The sequence below is a fragment of the Mchenga conophoros genome, linkage group LG15 (genome assembly GCF_057382185.1).
Source record: "Mchenga conophoros isolate Kocher_MC1m ecotype Shallow Benthic linkage group LG15, M_conophoros_male_GT1.1, whole genome shotgun sequence".
Taxonomy (NCBI): domain Eukaryota; kingdom Metazoa; phylum Chordata; class Actinopteri; order Cichliformes; family Cichlidae; genus Mchenga; species Mchenga conophoros.
In genome coordinates, this window is record NC_140540.1 from 4,549,341 (window position 1) to 4,576,215 (window position 26,875).

The following is a 26,875-nucleotide window of genomic DNA, read 5'->3' on the forward strand; positions in this document are numbered from 1 at the left end:
TGAGGTAACACCAAAGGCAACAACAGTATGGGATATAATGCCTTTATTAATTTCCATTTGCACAAGCATACTGATCAAATCCACAGCCCACTGTTATCCCACCTGGAAGAAGCTGGGTACACGGGGCAACTGACCCTTTAGTAAACACTTTGGTCTGGCTAACAATAGTGAAAGTACACAACACTGAACTATACACAATGACATGCTTAGCGACTGGCCATTTGCAAGGTTTACAGTGCAGTAGTAAACCTTCTATGATACGTTTACAGCACATAATGAGTGACTAATGATGCTCATCAGCACAGGATTACAGCCCTGGGTATAAGAAGTAAGGAGATCTGTGTCAGTGCTTTTCATTCAACAGTACAAACTCTAAATCGCAGCTTCAAACATTCAAAGTATCATTAAGTTGACAAATCATAAACAGCAGTAATAAAATTACCTATAAATGTATAACAGTCTACACTTAGTGCATATCATTACCCTCCCTGTGGTGATAAAATGGAAGCTAAATAAGAGTTTGTGGATGTAATAAATGAATTTTGCTTTAAGATCTTTCTGTTTCCATCTCAACAACACAAGCTAAGATAATGGTACATTCTTTAGATTCATACAAAGCATGAGAAACATTACATAATCTGTTTAAATATACAATAAACTAGATTTAAAAAAGAAAGAAAGAAGCTGCATCTGACTAGTAAACAATAACTGTACAAAACATGCAATATTTCTTATCAGTACTAACTTCAAAACAGAATACACTGCTCTGAAATCCCCCAGGACAGATTTCAAGAGAAAAATGTATGCAGCAATCCTCTAGACAGAGGTGAGGGCGAGAGGATTTACATTCTGACCAGATTCAGACACGCTGAAACAAAGACAGTGCTCTGAAAGAACAGCAAGTGAGCAGTGAAATATTGAAAAATCATCAGTGGACACTCCTATATACACAGTGAGGGGAGTGTAAGGGTGTGTGTTGGTTTGTGTGTTTGAAAGCATGCGTGATAAACTTTCCCTCCGTGCTGCGTTTCTACCCCGAGGTGTCTTTCATTTCAGATCCCCTTCATCGCCCTGGATGGTCTTTTTGATGCGCAGCAGGAGGGTTGTGTGCCACTGGTCCAGACGTGAGATTGAGTCAAACTCCTTTACCTGCATCAGGCAGACAAGGGCACACACAATAAGTGTTTCCTGCTTCAAATTAGGATTCCAACTAGAATGACCTGCTTTGCATCACCAGCACTCTATCAAAAGTGGTGCATTTTCACAAACAAGATCCTTTTTAGATGGTCCTTTATGTAAAAGGCTGTACTCCAAAAATAACCATGGTGCCTACCTATTGGTTTGTGGATGCCTGTTTTGAAGCCTTGCCTGACCATATTTGTACAACTACAAACTATCCCAGAGAAGTAAAGCAAGTGTGTAAGTTCATCTCTAAATGTTTTAAAGCATTCCCACGTTAAGCTTAACAACCGATATATGGAGCGACTGCCTCTTCTTCTCCCCCCCTCCCTCTCCTGTTGCTACTTCAATCATGAAACTGATCAATGATCAGGCGATCGGCTTTTCTGTCGCGAGTCCGTCTCTCTTGTTTGTTTATCGCCCACTTTGCTCCAGAAAAAGGAAACCAGCGGATAAACAACAGCAGCACGTTTAAGCTTGATAAGCTGTTGTTAGAATGTATTTAATATTACTTTCTACACCAGGATCCTTTTCTACGTAGCTGACGGCTGGTAACTGTGCAGGGGCGGGTCTAGCAAAGTTTTGCCAGGGGGGCAGGTAGGGCATTAACAGGGAAAATTCTGTTGAAGAAAAATGTTGAATCTTTTTAATTATTGTAGAAAAATAATTGATTTCTGTGCATTTGTTTTACACATATATCAAATTAAAGTTGATTACATCGATTAAGCATCATGAGGCGGAGGGTGGGGGGTGGTTCCCCATATTTTTTTGTTGGCAATCCCATTAGTTAGGTTGTTTAATATTTCCGCCAAGTACTCTTTAAAATACCAGACTAGAGAGGATGGTGCAGGTTTAAGTTTATTAGACTGATCAGTATTGCTGAACTATGAAATATTTTGGGTGCAGTGTATTTTTTGCATTAAGGTATAATAGAATAGCTTTAGTGTTTTATTTTTTAAAACTTGAGTATGAACTTATACAAAATGCAGCAAAATATATAAAAAAAAACAGTTTTATTGATTCTAAAATACACTATATCAGATTCATATCTGTATCGGCAGATATCCAAATTTATCGGTATCGGACATTAAAAAGTGGTTTCGTGCCATCCCTAGTAAAGACCCTACAATAAAACCGAGAAACCCCCAACAACCAAATGACCCCACTTGAGCAAGCACTTGGCGACAGCGGGAAGGAAAAACTCCCTTTAAACAGGAAGAAGTTAGCAAACTATAACCACAGAATGTATGGATGTGCTACACAAACACAGCTACAAGCTAAGTAGTGCTTAGTAACTAACTACTAGGATATCACTTACATAAACTGCACAACAAACTGTACATTGGTCAGACAGCTGCATGGTTGAAAAGTCAGCTCAGTGAGTTGAAGCCTGAAGCCCTTATAATTAAGCCTTAATATTAATTTACAGGGAAGGTTAAAAAAGATTCCTCTATACAGTTGTAAAAAGCGGTAAAATTAACCCAGGGACCAAAACAATTTTTATACCAGGCTGTAATTATGGTTATTCCTCCAGTACAGTCATGCGTTTTAATATGGGAGTCCGTGGGGACCGACTCATTTTTGGAACCAACCTCAAGTATCTATTTCAGGATTGGCTTAATTTTTCAGCCCCAAAGGTTTACACTTGGTTTATTCAAACTTCTGGCACGAGGACGCTTTTCGCTCTGTGACTCTGAGTTAATTTTAAACTGTCTTTTATGAGTTTAGCTGTTATGATTACCGGGCTGCACTATACACTACACTTTGCAACACATTCACATACAAAGTCCATGGAGAATTGCCGAGTTCCAGCCTTCAGCTTCCTTGAATGAAAATCTAACTAAACTACAAGTTGAAACAGTCACAAGCGGACGCCTACACTCTCCAAACGCCTTATTAAAAAAGAAGAAGAAGAGAGTTTTCAGTGTATACAAGACTTACTGCCTCTGTGAAAGCATCGCTGTTCTGCTCCTCGTGAGCCTCAAGGAGTTTCTGTTAAAACAAAGAGATGTAGGTCACTCATAGAAACTGAATAGATTAAGGGAAGAAAGTAAGCAGCTATCCAGCTACCTTCAACAACTTGCATTCTCTGGAGTCGGAAAAAGCCGGGAACATCTCCTCATACTTCTCAACAGCGATCTACGGAGAGGCAAAGTTAAAATTCTTCCAGAATTCATCATCCCAGATCCTGAGAGTCACTCACGAAGGCGTAAACTCACCTTAGCGTTGAGCTCATCAACGATGAAATGACAAAGAGCGGCTTTGAAGAAATACTCCTTGGCGCTGTATTTCAGCAGCGGGTTGTCCATCGTGTTGGCTCCAACCTGGATATAAATCCATATCATTCAACATTTATCAGAAATGTCAAAACTGAGTTAGGAGCCTCATGCACAAATACAAAGCAGAGCACTGTAGACACACCTGCTCGTAGATCTCGATAGCCTTCTGGTACTGCTCCAACTGAGCGCAGTAAGCTCCCACTTTCAGCAGACACTTGTTGGCGGAACTAAGGACAGTGTGTAAACAGCACACAGTGAATCTAATGCAACCTGTATAACCATGAGGGCTGTTTGAAACCAGTGTTGCACAGTTTTCAAAAAGCGCTATGCTAAATTAGTTTCGAATGCTGATTTATTAATAACGAGTGCGTCCAATGCCACAGTTTTATGCAGTTCAGCCCACCTGGATAAGATTTGTTATTGGTTAGAGATTATTTAACAGCTGCTGATATTTTTAAACTAATACTGTTCCTGCTTTAATGGCTATCCTCTTTCTACTTGTGTAATGGATTGGACTATTGAACAAAGACTTCAGTAAACAGCTATGTGAGTGATCAATGCTTAACGCCAGTCAGCCACAACATTACAATCACAGACCGATGGAGGTGAATAACACTCGATCTTGTTTTGCTTGAATGTTCATGCAAAAAACAAGTATCTTAACAATCTTACTGCACCAGCTGGTAATGTCAGCTAAAGGGGAAGAAAAAACTGCAGTTCCTCTAGTTCTCTATTTTATTAGTATGTTGCTTTGCACTTATCAGAAGATATCTGTCTGTGTGTTGCACCTGCACAATGTTTAAATGGAGCTTGCTAACAAAGCTTGCTGGGACTAGCTGGTAACTTAGCACACCACCCTTTTTGTCCATAAAACTAACATAGCAGCGGCAAAAATGTAACAAACCCATAACCGATGGTCGAAGTCTCACAGCTATGTCCATTTTCTTATATAGAGTCGATGCTGCAATACCTTCTGCAGCAACCAACATCCCTTTAGTGGCTCACGATAAAACAACCGACCCATCTTCTAAACCAGCGGTGTGACACGTGAAGCCCACGAGCCAGAATTGGTCTGGCAAAGACTCAAAAACTGGACATCTTTGGAAAATGTAAAGGAGGGCATAGATTTTAAACTTTTATCTGTACTTTCATAAATTTTACAGTGTTTCCTAATAATAAAGACCTCCCCCATACCCATTCATACTACAGTAATAAAGTAACAGATAAGCAATTAAAAGACAAAACGTTTCCTTTTTTATAAGTTGAAAGAAATGAAAAACACAAATGAATAAAATATAGCTTTTTCTATTATTTTATACATTCATTTCTCACAATTGAAGCTCAAAGAGTCATGCTGACTGATTTCTTTCAATTACTACAGACACACTTCCTTATTGTGAAGAAAAACTGGGACATATTAGAGAGATTGCACTTCTTTTTCTTGCATTAAGATATTTCAAGGATTAAATGTGCAGTTAATGTACATACGATGTAAGATGAGTTTGAAATCCCTGTTCTAAACTCAGCTAGTTCTCAATCCAGCTGGACATCAATCCAAGAAGGATTTAACTCTCAACCTGTCAGCATCCCAGCACCAGACACTAGAGAACATCTCCAGAAGCCTGTGTCCATGCCCTGATGGGTTAGAGCTGTGCTGAAGTTGTGAGGTTACTTATTTAATATTGGGCTGGTGGTTTAATGTTGTGGCCGACTATTGTAGACCTTTACAGCTTCGATGAGGGTGCACACATATATCTGAAACCTGAAATTACTTTTTGCTTTAATTTCTGAATTCAGAGCTGAAAAAACAAAAAACAAAAAGAAAAAACGACTGACAAAATCCAATATTTTATACTAATAAAGGGGACAGTACCTGTTCGATTCTTCTCCTTTGTAGTAGTCTGCTGCTTGTTCATAATGTGCAATCGCCTTTACAGAAGACAAAGCAACAAAAAGCCCTTATATTTATATTTTCAATGTCCCTTGAAGAAAATTTGCACCATAATTAGTTTTAACAGTAGTTGGTAGTATAATCTGATTACATGACACCATTACCTTTTCAATATCAACTAGTTCAGACTCGTAGATCTCTGCAATACTGATGTGGTGTTTGGCTGCGATGGTAAATCTTCCCTGAAGGACAAAGAAAGGGGGGAAAAAATCATTACACACTGGATCTATCCAGACAGATGCCTCTCAAGTCAATGAAAGGTTCCACTCTGAGTGCTGAGAGGGGAGGTTAAGTAGCAGCCTGTGGGGCTCCATCTACAAGACATTTAAAAATCACCCTCTTTAAAGGAACATGAAGAAAAACAACAAGAAAAGGGCAAATTGGAGAACAACATTCAATAAACACAACATGGGCAGTAGATATGTTGATACTGGCAGAGGTAGCCTGCTACAGCACAGATGTGTATGAGGGCCTTCGGTTATCCAGGTGATGGGACTTCTAGTACAGTCTTGGAAAAAATAAAATTACAAGTCACAATCAGACACTATAAAAATCTTACCATGTCTGTGTATATATCGATGGCAGCATTTAAACACTTGATTGCCTCTTTTAGCAGCATTAAGGGAAGAGGAGGGAACAGTTAGACATCATGTAAGTTTTCTCACACTTTCTCTTGCACAGCATCGTGTTGCACATCGGTATACATGGGATGTTCTTTCAGCGGGGTGAAATGGTGTGAGTCATACAATTATCTAACACGCTTTTCATAAAAGAGATTTCTTACCTCTTACTTATAAAGGTAAAATATAAAAATACTGGTAAACACACCTGTGGTATCAGTTTTAAAATCCTATGTAACCTTGTTCTCGGGTTATCACATTCACAAGATTTTCAGAAAATTTGATCTCTGAACTTGACCTCGAGCTCAAGGTCACCGGGATTCAAACTTGTCTGGGGTTTTTAGGAGATGCAGCTATGGTATGAATTTGACGACAGTACCCCACATCAACAAAGAGAGTGACATCAGTCACAGGTAAATACCATGCAGCTCAAAGAAACAACCTTACACAACACTGCGAACAAGCTGCTTAACATGCCAACATCAAAGTCACAGCAGGCTGACAGTGAAACCTATGGAAGCTTTTGTTTCCACTACTGACAGAAGAAATTGCAGGCTATTTTCTCAAACCTTTGAGTTAGTAAGATTAAATTTCAAGTTAGCTCTGCCAATCAAGAAGCTCAGTGAATGACACCTTTTCCTTGTTACCTGGAAACAGATGGCAGATGGTACAGACACATGCACACGCAAAATTGGACAGTGATAGCATCATTGAGCTACCAGTGTACATTAAACATGAACATATTGCAGTTGTGCAGAAAACAATGCCAGGCGATTCAGCTAGCAACACAAAAATTCATTTGTAATTCATGTGGCTTTCACGTAGCACCTTCAGAGCTTCCTTAATGACAGCGCCAACTTAAATATTTAAGTTATTTTCTCAAAAATTTGACTTATAACTCAAACGTTTGTGATACGTAACCTGAAATTATTTATTTCTTTGTGGAACGAAGCTTCCATAGAAACCTTGTAGCCTAAAGCTCAGTCTAATGCATGATCAATAATCCATTCAAGAAAAAGATGATTTTGCTCATGTGAATGCAGCATTTTCAGTGAGAGAAATAGTTCATCACCCACTAAAAAAGCCATTGGGATGAGTGATTACTGAAAACGCTGCATCCAGATTAACAGAATCTGCTTTCTGGGCTCCACAATCAACACTTCATTCATTTATACAGTTGGAATATAAAGAGTATTACATATGATTAGCAGCCTGGTCTTACCATTAGGGTCAGACTTCTTGTAAGCATTTCCAGCATCGATGAAACTGGTGGCACAGTCGTGTTTGTTCTGCAGCTGCATATGGAGACGTGCGGCCTTGCAAAATGCATTTCCAGCACCTGGAGACGAGGGAGATGCCAAACTGTTACACACACACACACACACACACACACATACTGCACACTTTGGATTTAGCTGACACTCTTAATTATGCGCATAACTTGAACCCAACTTAAGTGTGGCACTTTCACAAAGTTTGCAGTTACAGCGCCAAAAAAATAAATAAAATAAAAACTTGTTCAAGAGAGCAGCAAAAGTGAGTGGAAAATTTTAAGGTGTGGATGTCATAAGCAATAATCAGTTCATCGCACCGCTCCAGTTCTTGGCCATCTTGAACATGTTGGCTGCTCTGCAGTACATCTCACATGCCTCTTCCACTTTGTGATGTCCCCTAAAAAAATATATTCATATGAGGAGAAAAACAAGAACACAGTTTTGAATTTAGTGCAAATGTTCATTGCATTTTGTTTATGAAAAGGACGATCATGCTGAGCTATATGTAAAGACACACTATTGTTAGATTTTCCACTAAGATGCAATGTTTGGCTTGTCCTAAATAAACCTTCTACACAGGCACTATAGAGCTCAATTCCTTTTGACAGCCAGCAGACCCCTGGGAGCTCCCTGTAGTCGTAATCATACTCTGGCCATTCAATCATGGCAGAGGATTACATCATTGCCTGGCCGGCAACAGAATTAGCAATATGAAGCCTGGCAATGGTTATCCTGGATAAGAACTGCAGCGTAGTAACATCTGGGGCTCATCTGTGCAGAGGTTTAGAGAAAAAAAAACCCCACTGAGTCACACGGGGCTATCGCCGAAGGTTTTTTGCATTAAGAGTCTAAACAAACAATATTTTTTATTCATTACCGGATAGAATATACACACGTTTGCAAGATTTAAATAAGGTAATGCTGATCTCTTCTGGGGTCACTGACAGTGGCAAAAGATTTGGATAGAGCTTCTGTAATGACGACCATTGGGAAAGCAAGACGCATGAATACAGGTACAGATATAAAAGAGAAACGTTTATTTGGTTAGAACTGGTCAGATAAACCAGAGGGTGTGAGTTAGGAGCTTCCTAATCAAAATACACTTCACCCCTCCTCCAAGCGTCCTCCATAGTTTATGTATAGCATGAATCTAATGACAGCATCTGCCATTGCTATAGTTATGGGGATTAACGAGGGTGTTGGTCACAGCTGAAGGCAACCATTAACTGTAGTTAATGCAATAAATTCACTCCTCTGCGGATTACATCAGGATTAGATGATGTGCTGCTGCTGGTGATTTAACTCTGATTACGTTGTTTTCTATTTTTTTAAGTCCTTTTTATTTTGGGGGGTATTTAATTAAGAGACATGATCCAGGACTTGCCATTAAACTGATTTAATAGAAATAAACAGTTCAATGACATCAATGAACTTACCAGCACACTGTATGTGTAAGCTGACATAACAGGCAGTATTAAACAAAGGAAAGACTTACAGCTATAGTAAATAAATTAGATATTTTAAGCTTGCTAAAACAGTCTGCTGCGTAGCCTCAAGGCCAGCGCTAAGTCTAGCAGGAGGTCGTGATCTGCTGGCTTGTTTACAAACCTAAAAACAGCTAAGTTAGCTAACTGCCTCGCAGGTACGATTGCGCTGCATGTCATCTTCCTCTACGTTAACAATCAGCTAAACTTCTATAACATTTAGCCTGTTCACATACGGACACCTCAGCTAGCTAAGTGAAAGCAAGTGTGAATGGAAACAGGCTCCGTGCCAACTTTGCCGCTGACACTAAACGCTTGCTAGCTGTTGTTCTTTGGTGCAGTGCTGTCTTACCCTCCAAACATCCCTCCCAAAAAAGAACCAGACGACTTGACTTTTTTGTCAGCGTCGGCCATAAGCTGAATAGCTTCCTTCTCTTTCCCAGAGTTGTCCATTTCTTGTCTGTAGTTGGGGGAGGAAAAAAAGCTAACAGTTAAGCAGAGAACACCCGCAGAGGATTCAAGTGTGTACAGTAAGGATTACAGTCGACGGGTTTATTTAGCGTAGGCGTGCACAGCTAGTGGCTTAGGTGAGTGCCGTGGCATCACGGGAGTTGGAGTGCTTTACGCCCCAAACTCAGCAAGAGCCGAGGCAAAAAAGAACTACAACTCCCAGCCAGATATGAGCAAATTTTCTTATGTCCGTGTTACGTAATATCTTGTGCCAAATTACAAAATAAATGTTGAATATTCGGCTTATTTTTTCTTAATTCGTTTTTTCTGCAGCATTTAATTAAAAAAAATATAGTTAAATAATAAATAAAATATTTTTGTCTGAATTTAGAAACACAACAATTAGTGTCCTTTGTGTTTCTGTACAGCAGAGGGCGCGAAAGCAGTGCAACTGACTAATTATACTGTAAACATTTTGACTTTCCTAATTATTCATTTTGCTAAATGAAGCTCAAACAACTTTTTGTTGCTGTTGTTATTTCGACAAAACTTCAAATTGCTTACATTATACTGTGCGTGTGCAGTTATGTCCTTTTTTTAAACTAAATTAAACTGTAGAGGGAAACGTGCATTTGGAAAATCTAATTCATTTTATGGGTTCAGCAAAACAATGCCATTGGGTACAATTAGACTTTGACTCTATTCTCCTGGTGAATGTAAATTCTCAATAAGGGCTTAAAAACAAACTGTCGTAACATGTGACCGTACATAGCCCCCTAGCTCAGCTGCTCTAACATTTATAAACTGTTAAGATTTCTAAAAAGTGTGAGAAAGACACTATTGTGATCGTCCTTTTTCTGTATTCAATCCTTCCAAGTCGTACAACAAGGCTCTCATTCAGAGCTGGTCAAACAGTAGGTTACAAATGATAATGCTTGTCATTTACATTATACAATACGTAATTACTTAAATATTAATTGTAACCAATTATGTAACAACAGTGAGTGTCTACAGCCAACTGCAAATGACGGTGGAGGCTCTGTCATGGTTTGTCATGGTTCATTTCAGCCAGTGGTGTTGGGGATCTTGTGAAAATTGAAGGAATTATGAACAGAGAAAAGTACACCAGCCTTTGATTGGCCGGGGCTTCAGTTTTCAGCATGAAATTCCAAACACACTACCAATGCAGTAAAATATCTGGATAGAAAAACACATACTGGACCTTAACATTACTGAAGCAGCGTGGGATCATTTTGACAGAGATCATCCAAAGAAGCCTGGGGAAATATTCCTGCAGACTACTTAAAGAAATGACCAGAAAGCTTCCCTAAGAGATCTGATGAAGAATAAAGGTGGTCAAACCAAATACAGACTTTCAACTTTGTTGGAACTCTGCAAACTCCTTTGCCTTATGTACTCTATTTTCAAGGATATTTGTACATTTTCATAAATTGCTGACCCTATTTCCTGTTTCCTTAGCAAAATATAAAGAAACGAGGCTCTATCAAGGCTTAAGCACAGTGTTGTAGGCTATATATATGGATCAAAGTCTGCATACAGCAGCAACTTGTATGTCAAGCAAGAGTGGGAAAACAGCTGGTGCCCTCATATTTCAATGGCTTACAAGAGCAGAAGTCAGTGTGGTAAGCACTGTTTGCTGTCCCTATATTATCTGGATATGTCTGACTCTCATTAAGTATAAAATTTGTATATTAGATATATTATTAGTTAAATTGTTAATATGTTAACATATTAACATCCATCCATCCATTCGCTTCCGCTTATCCTTTTCAGGGTCGCGGGGGGCGCTGGAGCCTATCCCAGCTGTCATAGGGCGAGAGGCAGGGTACACTTATTTAACTAATTTAACTAATATAAAATATAAAGACAATTGTCTTTATATTTTATATTACAGAATAACACTTTAAGCTTTAATCTGATGTAAGAGAATTTCTATTTCTAGAGCCAGAAAAATGCTGACATACCACAGACATACAGCATATCATCTGCAAAGTGTTTTGTTCCGGGTATGATGAAAAAGCAGTCCCTTTTTATTCCTGAAAGATTATGGTGTCATTGCATAGGTTGTCCAGCAGAGTGCGCTGCAGCTCTGTTGTTTACAATTCTGCACCGTTTGCAACATAACGATGATATGGAAGGACTTTAAGGACATGGGTGGTGTCCTTAAAGCACAAGAGAATAGAAACAACTTTATTGTTTGTCACAAAGCAGCGGAGAGAAAAGTCATCAGTGACACCGCTCTAAATAGAAACAAGTAACACAAACACTGATAAAGGGCATCAGAGTTAAACATCAGTCTGTAATAATACAAGGATATAACATCATTAAAAAAAATTATTCAAAATATTTACAGCTGAGGGATAAACGATCCTCTGTTGACCTTTGTCTTAGCCAAGGGGACTCGATTATGCCAGCCTGATGGTAACAGCACTGATGGAGATGATGCAAGGGGGTTCTGTGTGGTCACATGGCCTTCCTAGTAAGTGACCCAATACCACTCACTCAGACAGCGGTGCTTGAATAGAACCTGTTTTCTCACCAGCCTGTTTGGTAATCAGAGAGTGTTGTGTATAACAGTGAGGCTGTACCAGGATGAAATCAGAGTCAGTGACAGGCGTTAAACCAGCCATACTGATATAAAATCTAAGTATCCTCAGTATTTATGGTCCTCGTTGAGTCTTTTTGCGCAGAGGTCTGGAGAGTCCAGGCGACGTTGGTGGAAAATTGACAAACAGTGAACGTATCAGTATGTCTTGAACTTAACTCCATATAAAGAGCAACTCCCTGGAAATGGCATTTGTCATGACCTCATAAGAGTCTGTTTACTTTGACCTTTTAATGTATTGCACTAAGAACAGCTCTCTTATCTGCATTTAATGTTTGCTTTACTAGTCTGGTTGCATCTGTAACAAGCAACCTGGTAATCAAAACTCTAATCTAATCTAAAAATCAGAAGCAATAAAGACATTACTACATGAGTCAACTTAGTTTTTGCGTCAAGAAAAATTTCATGCATTTTGCAATTGTTTACATGGTTTACCAATATTCTAAAAGGTACTCGTACTAGAATCATAATTGTAAACTAGTTTCTAATAAAACAATATGGCTTAAATAAGAAAATACATTAAAAGCAATGTGTACAGTCAAGATATAGATAGATAAGATATGGCAACAGTGAAGCTGCTACGAAACACAATTACTGATTAATTTTGATAGTGAACAGTTCAGGCCACTGGTTTGACATTTATGACTCACCTTCTACAGAAACTTTCAAGTGAAAACCAGTGAAGGGTAATTACACACTGGCTACACCTGGCTGAACACTTCAACTACAGATTACAGCTTTGTAACAGTGACTCAGTCATATTGCAGTGCAGCTTTGGTACAATGAAAATGCAGATCCATTAAAATCAAAAGATCAAATGGAAATTCTTAGTTAGACTGACTATTATGAAAATGTGAAACATTAAGTTTCTTGGAAAAACAAAAGTCAAAGAAACCATCGTATTCATCTGTTTTTTTTATTTATTTATATTGAACTGGTAGTTATATTACATCTTAGACACTTTTCATTCTTTCAGTTGTTCAGATAGACAGACGATACATGCAGCAATCATCAGTCTTTGTGGTTAAAAATTGTGCGATAACACAGATTTACACACTTCTAAAAAGGGTAATGTCCACCAGAAATGAGCCCGCCACCCAAAAACCATCATTGGTGTTGTGAATTCCAATAATATATACACAGTATGGAAGTGTATGCATCTCAACTCAAGTCTATTCTAATCAGTGATTGAGGTATTGGTAATGTTCAAATAAAAAGGCAAACATAAGCATTTTCCCCCTTTAAGGCTGTGGTATAAATGTGCCCTGCAAATAAATACAGTTTCCCATTTAACCTCAAATCAAGTACAAAGGAGAAAAAAGTAATAAAAAAAAAAACAACAGTACATCCAGTGTGCTGTATCCAAGTTAAAATAATGGCTACTTATTACCAAGTCAATAATCAGGAGTTTGAAGGCATCATAAAGAGGATCAGAGTGGTATGGTAACCTCTAAACATCATCAAATTGGAACATTTTTGTGCGCAGTGAACAGGTGGTATGCAAAATAAACCCAGCAACTGACTAATTTGTGTGAAAAAAAATTCAAAATTACTTATTGATATTTAGGATCAATAAATCATGGGTACACGCACATAAAAACATACCCCTGAACCACACCACATGCATTTTGCATTCGATAGAACAGATGTAACATTGGCTTCATAAATATCCACTCATGAACAATTTGTCAGCTTAACCTCGTTTCCAGCATGATGAAAACCTCTGTGCAGACTGCTCTTATACAAACAGGCCGGCGTCTGACAGAGAAAAACGAAAAGCATTTGTGGCTGCTTTCACTTTTTGGCTAAACATACACGTGTTCAACAGAAAGTAAATAATAAAACTTCACTGAAGCTAAACGACAGCCTGCAAAAACCTGCTAATGACTGGAGTGGAGTGAAGGTGGTCTGAGTGGTTTTAGTGATATAAACTTTCTAGAGTCACCCATTTCTACCATGGTCCTCTTGAGTTTGTCTGTGTAGCAACAGTACAGAGAAAGGTAGATCTTTAGGGATGTTTATGAGGAGCTGAGACCAGAGTCTGACTCGAGGTTTCCACCACGGTCCTTTGAGGCAATGCATGGTGCCAAGGAGCAGGGAATCGAGTAGCAGGAACAAGATGAGCTCTTTAGGGTCTCTGTAATAACCTCCTGCAGGGAGTGTTGTTCCTCTATCTGGAAGATGTTTGGCTGTTCTATTGAGTCCTCACCAATACTAGTTGTGGGGGGAAAAAAGAAAAAGAAAAGACATGCTAGCAGTTAGATCAGTGACAGTATCGAGTACACGAGCATGCTGGTACGATGGCACCAACACAATCAATGGCACAGAACAATCCACAGACAAAAGTACTAACAAACCTTTAGTTGATCTATTCCTCACATAATCTCCACCAAGCAACAGAAAATACTTCTGTTCTTCTCTAAACCATCAAGAAGAGTCATAATTTTACAGAAATTCACATTCATTATTTCCATGCACCCACATTAATACAATCAGCAGGATTTGTTGCATTCATTTGGGTCAGGGAAATGATTGCACTGGTGACCATTCTGTGAGTGAGAAGCTGCCTTTTTCTGCAAACATTTTAGATCCCATTAATCTTTGAAGACCTCAGTTTTTGTTTTTGAACCTGCTGGGTATGTTACATACCAGTGGCTTATAAGGTATTCCTTCCAATATGAAGTAGATGTTGTTGTGAATGGGCAATACACGCATTAAAAACTGGATGGCTCACTTTCTGAACCAAAGCAGATTAGGTCAAGTACGAACAAAAGCATCTATGATCCCTTTTGTAGGACACAATCATTATCGACATGTCTGTGTAAATATGTGCACTCAAAGGAAGTCAGATATGAGACTCCAATAATAATGAAAACATCACATATTGAGCGATGCAAGTCTAACATCCTTTCATGAAAGATGCTGTTAAATAGGTTCACAAAATAAAGACAGAGAGTTTAGTGCAATCAGCCCTTTTGTACATAGAGAGTTGTAGTAAAGGCAGACCATCCACAAGCCCCATAAGTGCAAAAGCAAAACAAACAAACAAACAAAAGAACATATTTGTGAAGAATAATGCTATTATACCCGACAAAGTACCTTTGTGAGCTATTTAAAACTACACAGTGAGTATGCATGCTTTAATAGGTGGCTTAGTGTTAAGCAACATTCATATTTTAGTACTACGCGAATAAGATTAAAACTAGGTGTTAAAGTAGTTCATACACAAGCCAACGCCTCCAGAGGTGCCGTCTCATGCACCAAACAAACCATTTGCTCTTGCTGCCTTCTTTGTTTCAAAGTTCAACATCACCGTGTACAGTTTAAAATTAAGCATGTAATAAGGAGGCCTTTCAAAGCATACCCAAACAATACAGGCATTATTAAAAAGGAAGTGAAGCCGCTTTCAGCTAACGAAACTAGGAAATGATGAACATGGCAGTTGACCAATCAAAACAACTTTGATTATTACAATTACATTTTAGAAAAATGCAAAGCATTAACCACTGCTACCTGAACATTAAGTGGAATATGGAAGGAAAAGATGATAAGTCAACCGTCTTGCATCATTGTCGAGAACATCCTTTTGTTCTTTCAGCTTTTAATGAGTGAGATTCATTCAAGCTTTATTTTTAAAGGGGCAAAAACAAGCCAAGGAGTGTTCAGAGGGAAAATAAACAAAAACACAGCCAGAAACCAGAGAGACATTACGGGAATCTGGAGAACTTGAGTCTAAATATGGAACCAAGCTTTCAGAAATTCTGTAAGAAAGAAGCACAGTTATAACAACAACTACCTGGAGAGGTCAACTGGTTTGTGATGGGTTAAAACAGGTGTTAAACACAAACTAGAGTGTGCGCGGCTGTTGTCTTTTCTGCAGGGGTCTGCAGAAATCTGGGGGAAAGTGCTAACGGGAATGTAGAGTCACTGTCATTGTACAGTCAGACACGGAACTGAAACTGATAACAAACAGGCTCTGCTGACCACGCAGCTTTGCGAAAGACCAGAGAAAACCCTGTCACCCTGCCTACAGCTCCAGCCAAGCTTTATGTAACAGCACTGGCACATTGTGTGCATTCATTTTACACTCACAAATTAGTCAATGAATACTCAAAGCTTTTGTGTCAAAAGCTACGCCAGTACCAAATAATTAAAATGTGTCCCGGCACTGAATTATATAACTCTGTAAACCTGAAAAAGAAGCCGGAAAGCAGCTCAGTATTGTACTCCGTAATAAGAAAAGGACCTTGGAATGCAATAATCCCTGATAAACCTGAAAGGCCTCTGAAATACCCTACAGTCTCAGCCAGAGCAGAAACACAATAGAGTGTGGAGTACAAAGTGATATTTAACAAGCAGGTGTTTCAGATACTTTGTGTATACTTTACTATATTATCAGTGTTGGTTTCTTTACTGTAGAAGTTAGTAGCTCATTTAGTGAGTTACAATTCTCTGTGCCAAAGCACAGATAGCATATTTGTAGAGTGGATAAAATAATGATTTTGTTCCTTTGTAGGTGATGATTAAAAGGAGCTTCCACTTTCAACTAGTATCAATTAAACATTGTACTAGATGTAAATTGTACTGCCACTGCCATCTTGAAGCTATACTGCCTAGACTGTGACAATGTTAATGATATTAGTAGGTGGCAGGTGTAGATAACATACACAGCATGTACCAAAACAGCTCTAAATGCAAACTCAGACTCTGCAATACAAGTCACGTGTGTATATCTGTGTGAACATACAGATATATAACATATCTGTTAATCATTTATGTGCAGAGCACTGCCAAATGAGTCAGCCCCGAAACAACACAACAGTAACATAATGTTCCTGAAACTTAATAAAACACAAAGCAAAATGCTCAGAAAGGAATTCACTGGTCTCCTATTAGAGGACAATTGGACCGAGGAAATACTGTGACTCGGCTGACATGTAAAGCAAGCCTAACGATGTGAATCCTACAAGTCTGACAAGTAACATAATCACAAGCTCCAAGAGAACATAATGACAACAAAGTGAGGAGCCCACAGGCCTGGAAATTCACACAACAATATTGCTCCTTACCTTGAACCTTGAAATAGTCTATGCAACAATAAATTAACATGGCAGCCACAGATAAGCAAGGTTAACTCAGCCTACCTGTCATAGATGAGCCCGTCGATTCCCTGCTCTCTCAGCTTCCTTCTGGTTTCGTGATCATTGTTGTCATCCCCCCAGCTGAATACCACTAAGCCTTTAGACTGGGCATCCCCAATGTAGCTAAGGTACTTTAACAGCTCTTCTGTGTGGGCGCTGATTCCCTGGAAAACGACAGTCATATATAGATTGGATTAAATACGGTCCATCCTAAAAAATAAATAAATACCTTCTTACATAAAGTGGTGAGGATGAATCACTAAAGTACTCTCAGCCCTTCGGACTGAAACATTCAAGATGACTGACTATACACAACATATTCAGTAGCACTTATAAAAAGAACATTACACTGAAAAACCTGAAGACTAATCATTGTAGTAAAGCACACGGTTGTATCTCACCAGAATATTTTCACTCTGGGCGAAGCTCATGGCAATTTTAGTGGACTGGCACCGGATGTCCATCATCTCAGGATACTTCTCTGAAATTCCCTGAGTGAGGAAGAGGATGGGGTACTTGTTCTGCTTATGACGCACCCTGAAGGACAAGCAAAAACAGATATCACAAACTGCTGGAAAGCACCTATTAATAACTAAATGCTGGAAGGGCAACATCTGTTCATGAGTTCAATCTAGTAAGAGAATAGGAGAATCAAGCAGCTAAACATCCAGAGCCATGCTTTACTATGAGACTGAACTACCTAAAGGTGCCCTAACAAAGAGATTTTTCAGCAACAACTTATTTAAAGCAACTCTTGTAAAAACACAGTCTGAGGAATTTCAAAAAATAAGTAAATAAAAAAAAAAAAAAAAAAAATCTTTTTTTAATATATATATATATATATATATATATATATATATATATATATATATATATATATATATATATATATATATATATATATATATATATATTTTTTTTTTGGAATATACACTTTATCCATCCACATATAAGTGTTTACCATTTGTGAATACCAGAGAGTTTATCTCATGAGTGTTAGCATGTGCCCCTTTTAATCCTTTTGCACTCACATGGTGCAGATGTCCGGGTCAAAACAGGAGAACACGATGCGTCTTTTTCCACCTTTCTGCAGAACATCTGTCAGGACAATGTCCAAAAAGGTGTTCATGTTGAAGTAAGATGATAAGTTTCCGTCCCATGACCCGTCCTGTCAATACAAAGCATCACCAACAACGTCAGGTTACTTTGACAATGACAGTCTTGAACTTTTGACTTTACTTCTGAATATTAACCTTCATCTGGCAGATCCACTTGAGCTCGATATTGAAGCCGACGTTTTCAGGAACAGCTTGGAAGATCTGTAGAGAGGTACAGAGCAAAATTCTTTATTACACTGGGACATAAAAATCAGACTAAGAGGAAGAGATGAAGATGGTTCAATCAAATTATGTCATTTACCTGTGAGAGCGAGGGGAATGGCTGATGCTCATCAATTTCATCTTCATCATCCAGCAAATCTGAGCAAACGAAAACAGATTACTCTACATTGTACGAGTTATCCCCAACATTCAACAAATCTTTACAAGATGATGTGTACAAAACAAGCTTGGATAAACAGTGTCATCTACAGTGTACAAAACAACAAATCATTGCTTAAATAAAATAACTTATCTTAAACACCTCATGCAACAAAACAAAATCTCTATAAACATGACAATATCATTTCATAACCAAGCCATTTTACTCTTTGAACCAAGGTCTTAGCATGATCATGTGAGTATTGAAAGAATAAATGAATGAATGAATGAATAAATAAATAAATAAATAAATAAATGCACACCTTTGTGATCGTTTACTTTCATTGCAGTGACATGAGCCAGCTGTGAAAAAACAAAAAAAACAAAAACAAATAAACAAGCCAAAAATACATCCATCCATCTTCATCCGCTTTATCCGAGGCCGGGTCGTGGGGGCAGCAGCCTAAGTAAAGAGGCCCAGACCTCCCTCTCCCCAGCCACCTCCTCCAGCTTATCTGGGGGAATACCAAGGCGTTCCCAGGCCAGCCGAGAGATATAATCTCTCCAGTGTGTCCTGGGTCTGCCCCGGGGCCTCCTCCTGGTGAGACATGCCTGGAACACCTCGCCCAGGGGGCATCCTTGTCAGATGCCCGAACCACCTCAGCTGGCTCCTTTCGATGTGGAGCAGCAGCTGCTCTACTTTGAGCCCCTCCCGGATGGCCGAACTTCTCACCCTATCTCTAAGGGAGAGGCCAGCCACCCTTCGGAGGAAGCTCATTTCTGCCGCTTGTATCCGCGATCTCGTTCTTTCGGTCACTACCCACAGCTCGTGGCCATAGGTGAGGGTAGGGACGTAGATCGACCGGTAAATTGAGAGCTTCGCTTTTACACTCAGCTCCCTCTTCACCACGACGGACCGGTGCAGCGTCTGCATTACTGCAGCTGCAGCCCCAATCCGTCCGTCGATCTCCGGCTCCCTTCTCCCATCACTCGCGAACAAGACCCCGAGATACTTGAACTCCTCCACTTGGGGCAGGAACTCAGCCCCAAAAATACATAAACTAATTAAAAACAACCCCGCCCCAAAAACTTTTTGCATTAACATCCTTCACCAAGTTTCATAGTTTTAAAGAAACTGATCAGAGTGTAAAATGTAATCAATTCCACCAAAATTCAAGCTGGTAGATTTTTTTTTCCTGCAGTCTTGCTAAATGATTGTTAGGTAACAATCTGACCTCTGCATCAGTGCAGGGGACCATGATGTTTCTTGTATGATCAATAAAGCAATCAATAGGATTTTTTTTTTATTTTTTATAAACTCGCTCTTTCCCCCATTACCGTTTTAGGCAAACAGGTGGGTAAATGTAGTGTTGGTTCAAATGTGATACTATGAATATCTATACACATCAGAAAAAAAAGGAGCTTTTCACTATGATCTACTCCACTGAGCATTTGATTTTATTCTGGTGTTGACAACAGAAGCAGAGGAAAGGCATCCATCCATCCATCATCTGTAAGAAGTTTTGCAGACTTTCTTTTGTTCTACAGCTGTTATAACTGTTAGGAAAGGTATGGTTTGGAAATCTTTTACCTTTCTGTGCAGAGGTATAGCTCAGGAATTATAGGTCAAGCTGTCTGATTGATGACATTCCTAAGCTGACACAATCATGACAGACAGATTTAACTTGAACAGCATTATTACCTTCAAAAGCTGCAGCTGGTCATATGTCAGGTCTTTGACTGGCACCTCAATGAGTTCCAGGTTCTTGTCATTTTTCTGTTGAGTGTGAGACAAAATATTAGCACGACATGGGAAACTGATCATGCAGTGCTACTATGAATTTCTCTCATTAGCTCTGAGGAGCCAATTACAATCATAGTTTACCTTCTTAGTGGATATGCAGCAAGTCAGGTCATGGTATACAATAGGAACAGCATCCTTGGAGAGGTGAACATCGAACTCTACGAAGGCTACGCCCTGTGAATACAGAAAGAAAACTAATTTAGTAGATGCAATAGCAGGGCAGTAGTACTGACTCATGCAATAATCTTCTTGGTGACTTACATGCTTAGCAGCACTTTTAAATGAGGCTATTGTGTTTTCTCTGATTCTGTGGTGCCTGTTAAACACAAAATATCCACAAGATCACATAAAATATTCCATGATGGATGTCACTGGTTATATCATCATGTCAAAATGTGTGATGAACCATATCTTGAAAACAATCTGAATATTATCTGAAGACAAACACAAAGCAGCAAATGTTTAATTTTAAGTTGGGTAGTAGTTAAAGATCATCACTCACTTGGCTGCATGGGTGCTGCCTGCTCCCCTGTGACCCACATCCAAAGTACCTCTCTTTTTCCAGTACTTGGTGTATGAAGAGCTCATGTCACACTGCAGTCCCTGGATGGGTCGGATTACCAGGTAATCCACTAAAATGAATTAATAAGTTAACATCTTTGTACATTCACAGTATGCATAAGTTCTGGCAAACATGTAAAAGGAAGCTCAAGCTGGTCATAAATTTATGTAGATTTTGTATCTCATTTTGTCATAAATAAATATTTGAGGGGGGGAAAAAAAGGGAAAACTTACCTCTTACTTTTCCAATGGTCTGCCTGGAATTTCGTCCCATTATGGGAAGAGTGACTACTCCAATATCATTGCCACTCTCCAAAAATGAAGAAGAGAGGAGGCAGGCAGCGCCCACATGTCCTGGATGGATGTCCCCCTGGACTACATGCTCACTCAGATCCTCCTGTTAACAAAAACACTAGATTACTACAACACAATTCAATTTACCTAAATAAATACCAGCTGTGCTGCTTTCCCTTCCTTTCACCATCAATTACCAGATGCACAGAATTATTAGAGACAGTGATCCCAGGAGGATTACCTCAAAGAACTCAAATGTGAGCTCAAGGTTATCTGGGTCCATGGTGTGAATACTGTACTCAGTCCACTGGGAAGGCTCCAGAGCATAGCCACACTCAGGCTGCGAGTGGCGTGACTTATAGCCATTGGCACTAATCATACTGATTTCCAGAGTGGTGGTCATCTTGTGCCAAGATGAAGGACTGAGCTCGTTTTCTTCCTCATCGTCTTCCTCTTCCTCAACGCCCTCTAATGTCAACTTGATCCTGCATAAACAGGTACAACAGTTCAGATAAAACCACATTCAAACACATACTGTAAAGACATTTTGCATCGAATGATAAAGCTTATAATTTCAGCTGTCGTTTATAGATACTTATGCAGGACTTCTTGAACTCAGGTGAAAGATCGATCAGGTAACGACTGCACATTAACGATCTGTGCCCTGATACTTTCTCTAGCTGGTTTTAAATTTAGCCTCTGTGTAATCAATACCTGAAGCGAGACTTCTTGAATTTTTTCTTAGTGATGGACACTGGAGCCTTCTTGGAATGGTGCAGACGTAAGCGAATTTCTGTCTGACATGTCAGCCACCCAGAGTCAACACAGTTTATCCCATCTGCAGAAAGAGAAGACACAGACAGGAAAGCATGTGATCAGACTTCACACCCACTCTGTGTCTCATGAATGCTGACCACAGAACTGGTGATGGCTATAATATTTGAAGAAAGGAACTATAATGTAATTAAAAATCTATGACACACAACAAAGTGCAGTTATTGCACTTTGTTATTGTGTGCTTTTTTTTGGCATTTTTAATTCCAACTTACTGTGAAATCCAAACTGTCCATCATCAATATTCTGGTGTGTTGCTGCAGTAAAGGAGAAGAGAATTAAAAATGGGACAAAGGGATCTCATGGAGACAAAAGTTGAAGTCAAATCAAACCAGAGCATTCGAGAATTTTCCAAACTGATCTGGAATAAACATAGTATTTTAAATTTTATTTTAACTTGTCACTTAGAATAAACAACAGAAATCAAAGAACGCAGTACTTCTAAAAAATTCCTACTGCAGCAGGAAATGCTTTTTTAAAGGACTAAAATAGCACACAAAAATAAGAATAGGTGATAAGGTGCGGTCAAAGAAGGAAATCAGTGGGGTGTGTAAGCAGCATTTCAAGCTCATTTTGAATGAGTTTTTTTTTTTTAACAACACAAGCTTGTTAACAAAGAGAGCTTTACAGTAACAGATCATAATATCGGCTGCACTGCAGTGTCTCCTCCTTGGATCAGGATTATTGTACATCTTTTTCGCCAAATATCTCCCCAAAGCATACGCACAGCATCAAAAAGGCAAAAAGCTCCAGGCAGACAAGGTTTAAAGAGGAAACACTGCAGCCAGGTGGAAATGGCAATTCAGGCGTGAGTGTTATCCAAAACAACAAAACCCTCAGTAGGATAAGCCTGAACAGACTCTACACTGGTGTTTACAGGTAACTGTTAGAATAGAGAATGGGGGGTTTAAAGGGGGGTTGAGTATGACACACTTAATCAATCCCAACCCAACCAAACCTTGAACAGTTTTCTGTTGGTCTATACCTGTGGGGCTCATCGTGCGGGGGCGATGATGGGTCTCCCACATATTGACTATCACTTGACAGGGACCACCTGCACTCTGCAATTCCAATGTTTGGTACAATGTTAGGGTTTTCAAATCAGACACATTAACCTACTTTTCAGTCTGGTCTCAAAGCTGTCTTTGGACCAGACCGTGAGAAAGGAATTAGAGCCAGCATAGTCACCGATCCCCAGAAAGGGCAGTCAGCCACCATGGATTGAAATCTGAAAAGTGGATTTGTTAGTGACGTGTAAAAAAAAAAAAGAAAAAAGGAGGAAACATTTCTTTGTTTATGTTATCTTCTTTTAACTAAGTAATAGTCACAACAGAAACAACATGTATATACCAATACATTTTTAGAGGGAAAACCTCCCTAGAAGACTCAATGGCTGTCGATTCACCACCTAGTTAAAGACATCTTGTCATTTATTTAAAATCTTCTTTTTTTTTGCCTGTTAGGACTTTTTAAACACAATAATATAACTTGAGTTGAAGTGCGACAAAACAAAAACAAAGAAACAAAAAAAACCCAAACCCAACATACTTCATAAAATGGGAGCTGTTCTTAAATTAAACCAGTAAGGCATCAAGTGTGAGCTTGCAGAGATTTCTCTGTAATCTACATAGCATCTTGTCGAAAACACAGTACAAACACATTATGAAATCAGGTTATGTCATCCTCACACAAAGAGCGCTCCACCTGCTTTAGAAAAAGCATAAAAACACACTATGTTTAGGCTAAACAAAGTCAACAAAAACTGTAGCAAAGCATGCACAGTGGGTGTTTTTTCCTTCCAAGGAATTTTGATCTCTGCTCTCTCAGTTTGTTTTCTATGCCTATTTTCACACACGAGGCTTCGAGGTGCAATGAAGGCCCACTGCTAGATTAGAGGAGGCCACCTGGGCAGTTTGTCTGTGGCTGACCAACACTGACAGATGTTTCTGAGAATGTAAACACAGAGGTACAGGCAGTCACACAGCGTTTGTGTAGATACCGTCTTAAACCAGGGCAACTGATATGCTTTCTAATATTTATTCTCACAAATTGGTATAAACTGTTGAGGTTTACAATGACTTTTGCTATATGGAAGAACTTCAGGGATTTGAAAATGACATCAATAGAAAAAAATACTAAGGCTCAAAGAATCCCGCACACCACAATGACCCACAAAACTTGTTTCAAAACAAACAATAGCTAGTCTAGTCTATTCAGTGGCTCTTTTATGACTACGGGGGAATGAATCTTTCACATGGGGGACAATAAAATAATGAAAAGCAGCTCACCTTGGACTCTAGAAAGAAGCCTTTGAAATAGCGGTACTGGGTAACAACACCTTTAGGCACAGTGACTGTTGTAGTCCACATGCATCTACGGGGAAAAAACCCACACAGCTTACTTTTTTATTCTGACAAGGTAATTATAAATGACACTTGGCCACAAACTGTAAGGGGGGGGAGCAACCTGTATATAAGTATTTACAATATACACAAAAAAGTCTAACTTACTCATCACCACCAACAGGATGAAGAGTCACAGCTTTTTGGTGGCTCCAGCTTCCCAAGGCTTCACAGCTACCAACAACAGCAAATACCTCACCTATGGAAAATCCAAACAAGCCATGAACCCGATGAAACCTTATGAGAAAAAAATGAATGGGGCATGGCTACAAACTGAAACAAAGTCATCAGCCTTCTGATACAAGTATCGTGGAGAAAATAGGTTAAAGGTCACACCAAGTTTATCAGATATACCTGGGGATGCCTCTCCCCTGATTGCCAAAGTCACCTCACAGGTCTCCATTGTTTACACGGGAACAAACAGAAATAGGTGGCGCAAACAAGCTGTAAGATAATAACCATGAATTAGTTTGTGCAATTCTAAACTACAGATACAACTCATGCAATTTAAGCTAGAAAACATGCGGAGCACAGGACTGTTCAAAGTGAGGCCACGGTCTGCTAAAAACTTGCGACATTATCAAAATTACATTATCTAAGAAGTAATAGTAATGTAATTTATCTCATTAGCAACAGTTAGCGCGTTAACTCAAGGTAAAATGCACATTAATCTAGCTTATGTGTTAACAGAAATTGTGTCACAAAAACATCGTTAAAAATCCGAAAAGTAGAAGAATACAAACAAGCGACTAACCTTCTAAGTCTTGGTAGCTCTGTATCGGCTCCTGACACCCACGCGTAAGGAGAGCCCGCGGAAAACACACTACGCCTATCCCGCTGACAGCTGCCGGTCTAAGCGAAAGCCAATCTGAACAGCCGATCCAACAACACCCATCTCTGTTCAGAGAAACAAGCACCAGATAGACAGGAAGCTTTATCTCAAGAGAAAACAAAACACTCACTGAAAATATAACCCTGTTCTGACAGAAACCTTGCAAAACCCCTAAAGACACAACTAAGTGTTGATTTACTAAGAATTAACTGACTGACATGAAAGCTTCACCATTGTTTAGCTGATTTAGCAAACATCCGGAAGCGTGTGCGTCAAATGACCAGAAGTCACATACGACTTCCGGGATATATTTTTAAAAGTAAAACTACAGACCGAACGTCAACGAAATTATATCCAGAAGAACTTTGGTAAAGTTCTCCTGGATATATACATATCCATTTCTTTAGATTACACAAAATTAAGATACAAGTTTTTTATTAATATATGCTACTAAAACCTGTTGTGTACTTTTTCCATCTCATTGTCCAATATGATGGCTTTACCTGTGTTGAGGTTGTGAGATAGCTAAAAGAACCAGAACGAAATTTATGATCCATGATCATTGTGTTTTCATTTTTTTACATGTTTGGTGTACCGCTGGATTAACATTTTCACCTATATTTATTATAATGAAAAAAATGCATTTTTTTTAAGACACCGTATTGTAAAACAGTGACAAATGAAAAGAAACTTTAAGACTATTGTATTGGGACACAGAATGTAGAGAAAATAACATTCAAAACTAATCAGCAATGTTTTCAATATTAGCATTTGCATCGACAACATTTGGACATTGTATTAAAAATTCACTTTTATTTTGTTATCATTTTCTCTTCTTGTATTTGGCTTCCGGTGACTACTTGGGGAAGCCGGTTCATACCGCTCTGCACCGGATCTGAGGCGCGTCAACTATGCCGCATTCGCGTACTTTTCAGAAACACGGCAATTATATGAGGTATGCCGGCAGAAAAACCTCGACCCCCGCCGACGTCGACTGCAGTAAAATATATTTCTGATAAATGTCTTACATGAAATCGCTTTTCTCACAAGGTCTTTTTTTTTCTTTTTTTTAAAAAATACTGTTTACAATCAAATGTACTCAGAAATAATATAAGCTTATAAAAATACACTGAAGAAAATCTTAAGCGTAGGAGCTTCTGAGAAGTCCACAATGCCACATCAACTGACTTTCTTAAGTTTGCTGCAATGCACCGACAAACTAAAATATGTACAACAATGACAACGCATAGAAAAAAAAGTGTTGAGAAGTATCAACATACCATCAGCTGAAATCGATAAACCTGAGCATTTTCTTTGAAAATATGAGTTGTTTTTTAGACGAGGACGAAGTGCTCCGATATTAAATAGGAGGAGACGTTTGGGACAATTGCGTCATGAATCCGCCTTCTTGACTATTGAGAAAACAGATGTCCCACAAGTTGGCAATGATTTCCAAAACACACACACAGAGAAACAAATAGTCGTGTCTTTGGCAAGTCCTTTTCCACGAAAGCGTGAATTGCATAACTGAAATGCAAATGTGTGATAGCATATTTGCATTTCTCGACGTCCTTGGGTCAAGAGCAGATGATCATTTTTCACTGTTTGGGCAGTCTGGGACAGGGAGGGATCAGATGATGTGGCCTTTTAAACTCACTTACCCTCT

The 26,875-nt window shown here is 39.0% G+C and overlaps 2 protein-coding genes across 6 annotated transcripts; both read right to left on the minus strand.

The window, feature by feature from the left end:
- Window positions 1–28: 28 nt before the first annotated feature.
- napbb (N-ethylmaleimide-sensitive factor attachment protein, beta b) lies at window positions 29–9,349 on the minus strand. Its single transcript, XM_085246386.1, has 11 exons — window positions 9,140–9,349; window positions 7,621–7,700; window positions 7,252–7,368; window positions 5,969–6,015; window positions 5,514–5,591; window positions 5,332–5,387; window positions 3,601–3,685; window positions 3,399–3,503; window positions 3,250–3,318; window positions 3,121–3,171; window positions 29–1,149 (listed from the first exon to the last, which is right to left on the minus strand). The coding sequence occupies exons 1-11, from the start codon at window positions 9,238–9,240 to the stop codon at window positions 1,048–1,050; spliced, it is 891 nt and encodes a 296-aa protein (XP_085102512.1). The 5' UTR covers window positions 9,241–9,349; the 3' UTR covers window positions 29–1,047.
- A 3,416-nt stretch (window positions 9,350–12,765) lies between these two features.
- Window positions 12,766–26,641, minus strand: gpcpd1 (glycerophosphocholine phosphodiesterase 1). Of its 5 annotated transcripts, none has more exons than XM_085246692.1 (21): window positions 26,490–26,641; window positions 25,132–25,274; window positions 24,732–24,821; window positions 24,486–24,576; window positions 24,264–24,348; window positions 22,961–23,036; window positions 22,191–22,232; window positions 21,856–21,979; window positions 21,383–21,626; window positions 21,082–21,244; window positions 20,789–20,918; window positions 20,548–20,602; window positions 20,368–20,460; window positions 20,185–20,259; window positions 18,806–18,845; window positions 18,424–18,482; window positions 18,258–18,323; window positions 18,036–18,172; window positions 17,406–17,541; window positions 17,008–17,168; window positions 12,766–14,077 (listed from the first exon to the last, which is right to left on the minus strand). In XM_085246692.1, exons 3-21 carry the CDS (start codon window positions 24,778–24,780, stop codon window positions 13,882–13,884), a joined length of 2,022 nt encoding a protein of 673 aa, XP_085102818.1. In that variant the 5' UTR covers window positions 24,781–24,821; window positions 25,132–25,274; window positions 26,490–26,641; the 3' UTR covers window positions 12,766–13,881. The 5 variants fall into 5 exon arrangements, with proteins under 5 accessions (XP_085102818.1, XP_085102820.1, XP_085102819.1 ...); XM_085246694.1 differs by lacking the exon at window positions 26,490–26,641 and adding an exon at window positions 25,441–25,496; XM_085246693.1 differs by lacking the exon at window positions 26,490–26,641 and adding an exon at window positions 25,428–25,470.
- Window positions 26,642–26,875: the final 234 nt, after the last annotated feature.

What these genes read in the sequence shown, in the direction of transcription:
- napbb (XM_085246386.1), bottom strand. Translation starts at nt 9,240, where the DNA reads ATGGACAACTCTGGGAAAGAGAAGGAAGCTATTCAGCTTATGGCCGAC. An exon ending in TCGATATATACACAGACATG is followed by an intron (nt 5,592 to 5,968) that starts GTAAGATTTTTA and finishes TTTGTCCTTCAG; the next exon opens with GGAAGATTTACCATCGCAGC. An exon ending in AACTAGTTGATATTGAAAAG is followed by an intron (nt 5,388 to 5,513) that starts GTAATGGTGTCA and finishes TCTTCTGTAAAG; the next exon opens with GCGATTGCACATTATGAACA.
- gpcpd1 (XM_085246692.1), bottom strand. Translation starts at nt 24,780, where the DNA reads ATGGAGACCTGTGAGGTGACTTTGGCAATCAGGGGAGAGGCATCCCCA. An exon ending in TTCAAGAAGTCTCGCTTCAG is followed by an intron (nt 21,627 to 21,855) that starts GTATTGATTACA and finishes CTGTTTATGCAG; the next exon opens with GATCAAGTTGACATTAGAGG. An exon ending in CCCAGAGTGAAAATATTCTG is followed by an intron (nt 17,169 to 17,405) that starts GTGAGATACAAC and finishes GTCGTTTTCCAG; the next exon opens with GGAATCAGCGCCCACACAGA.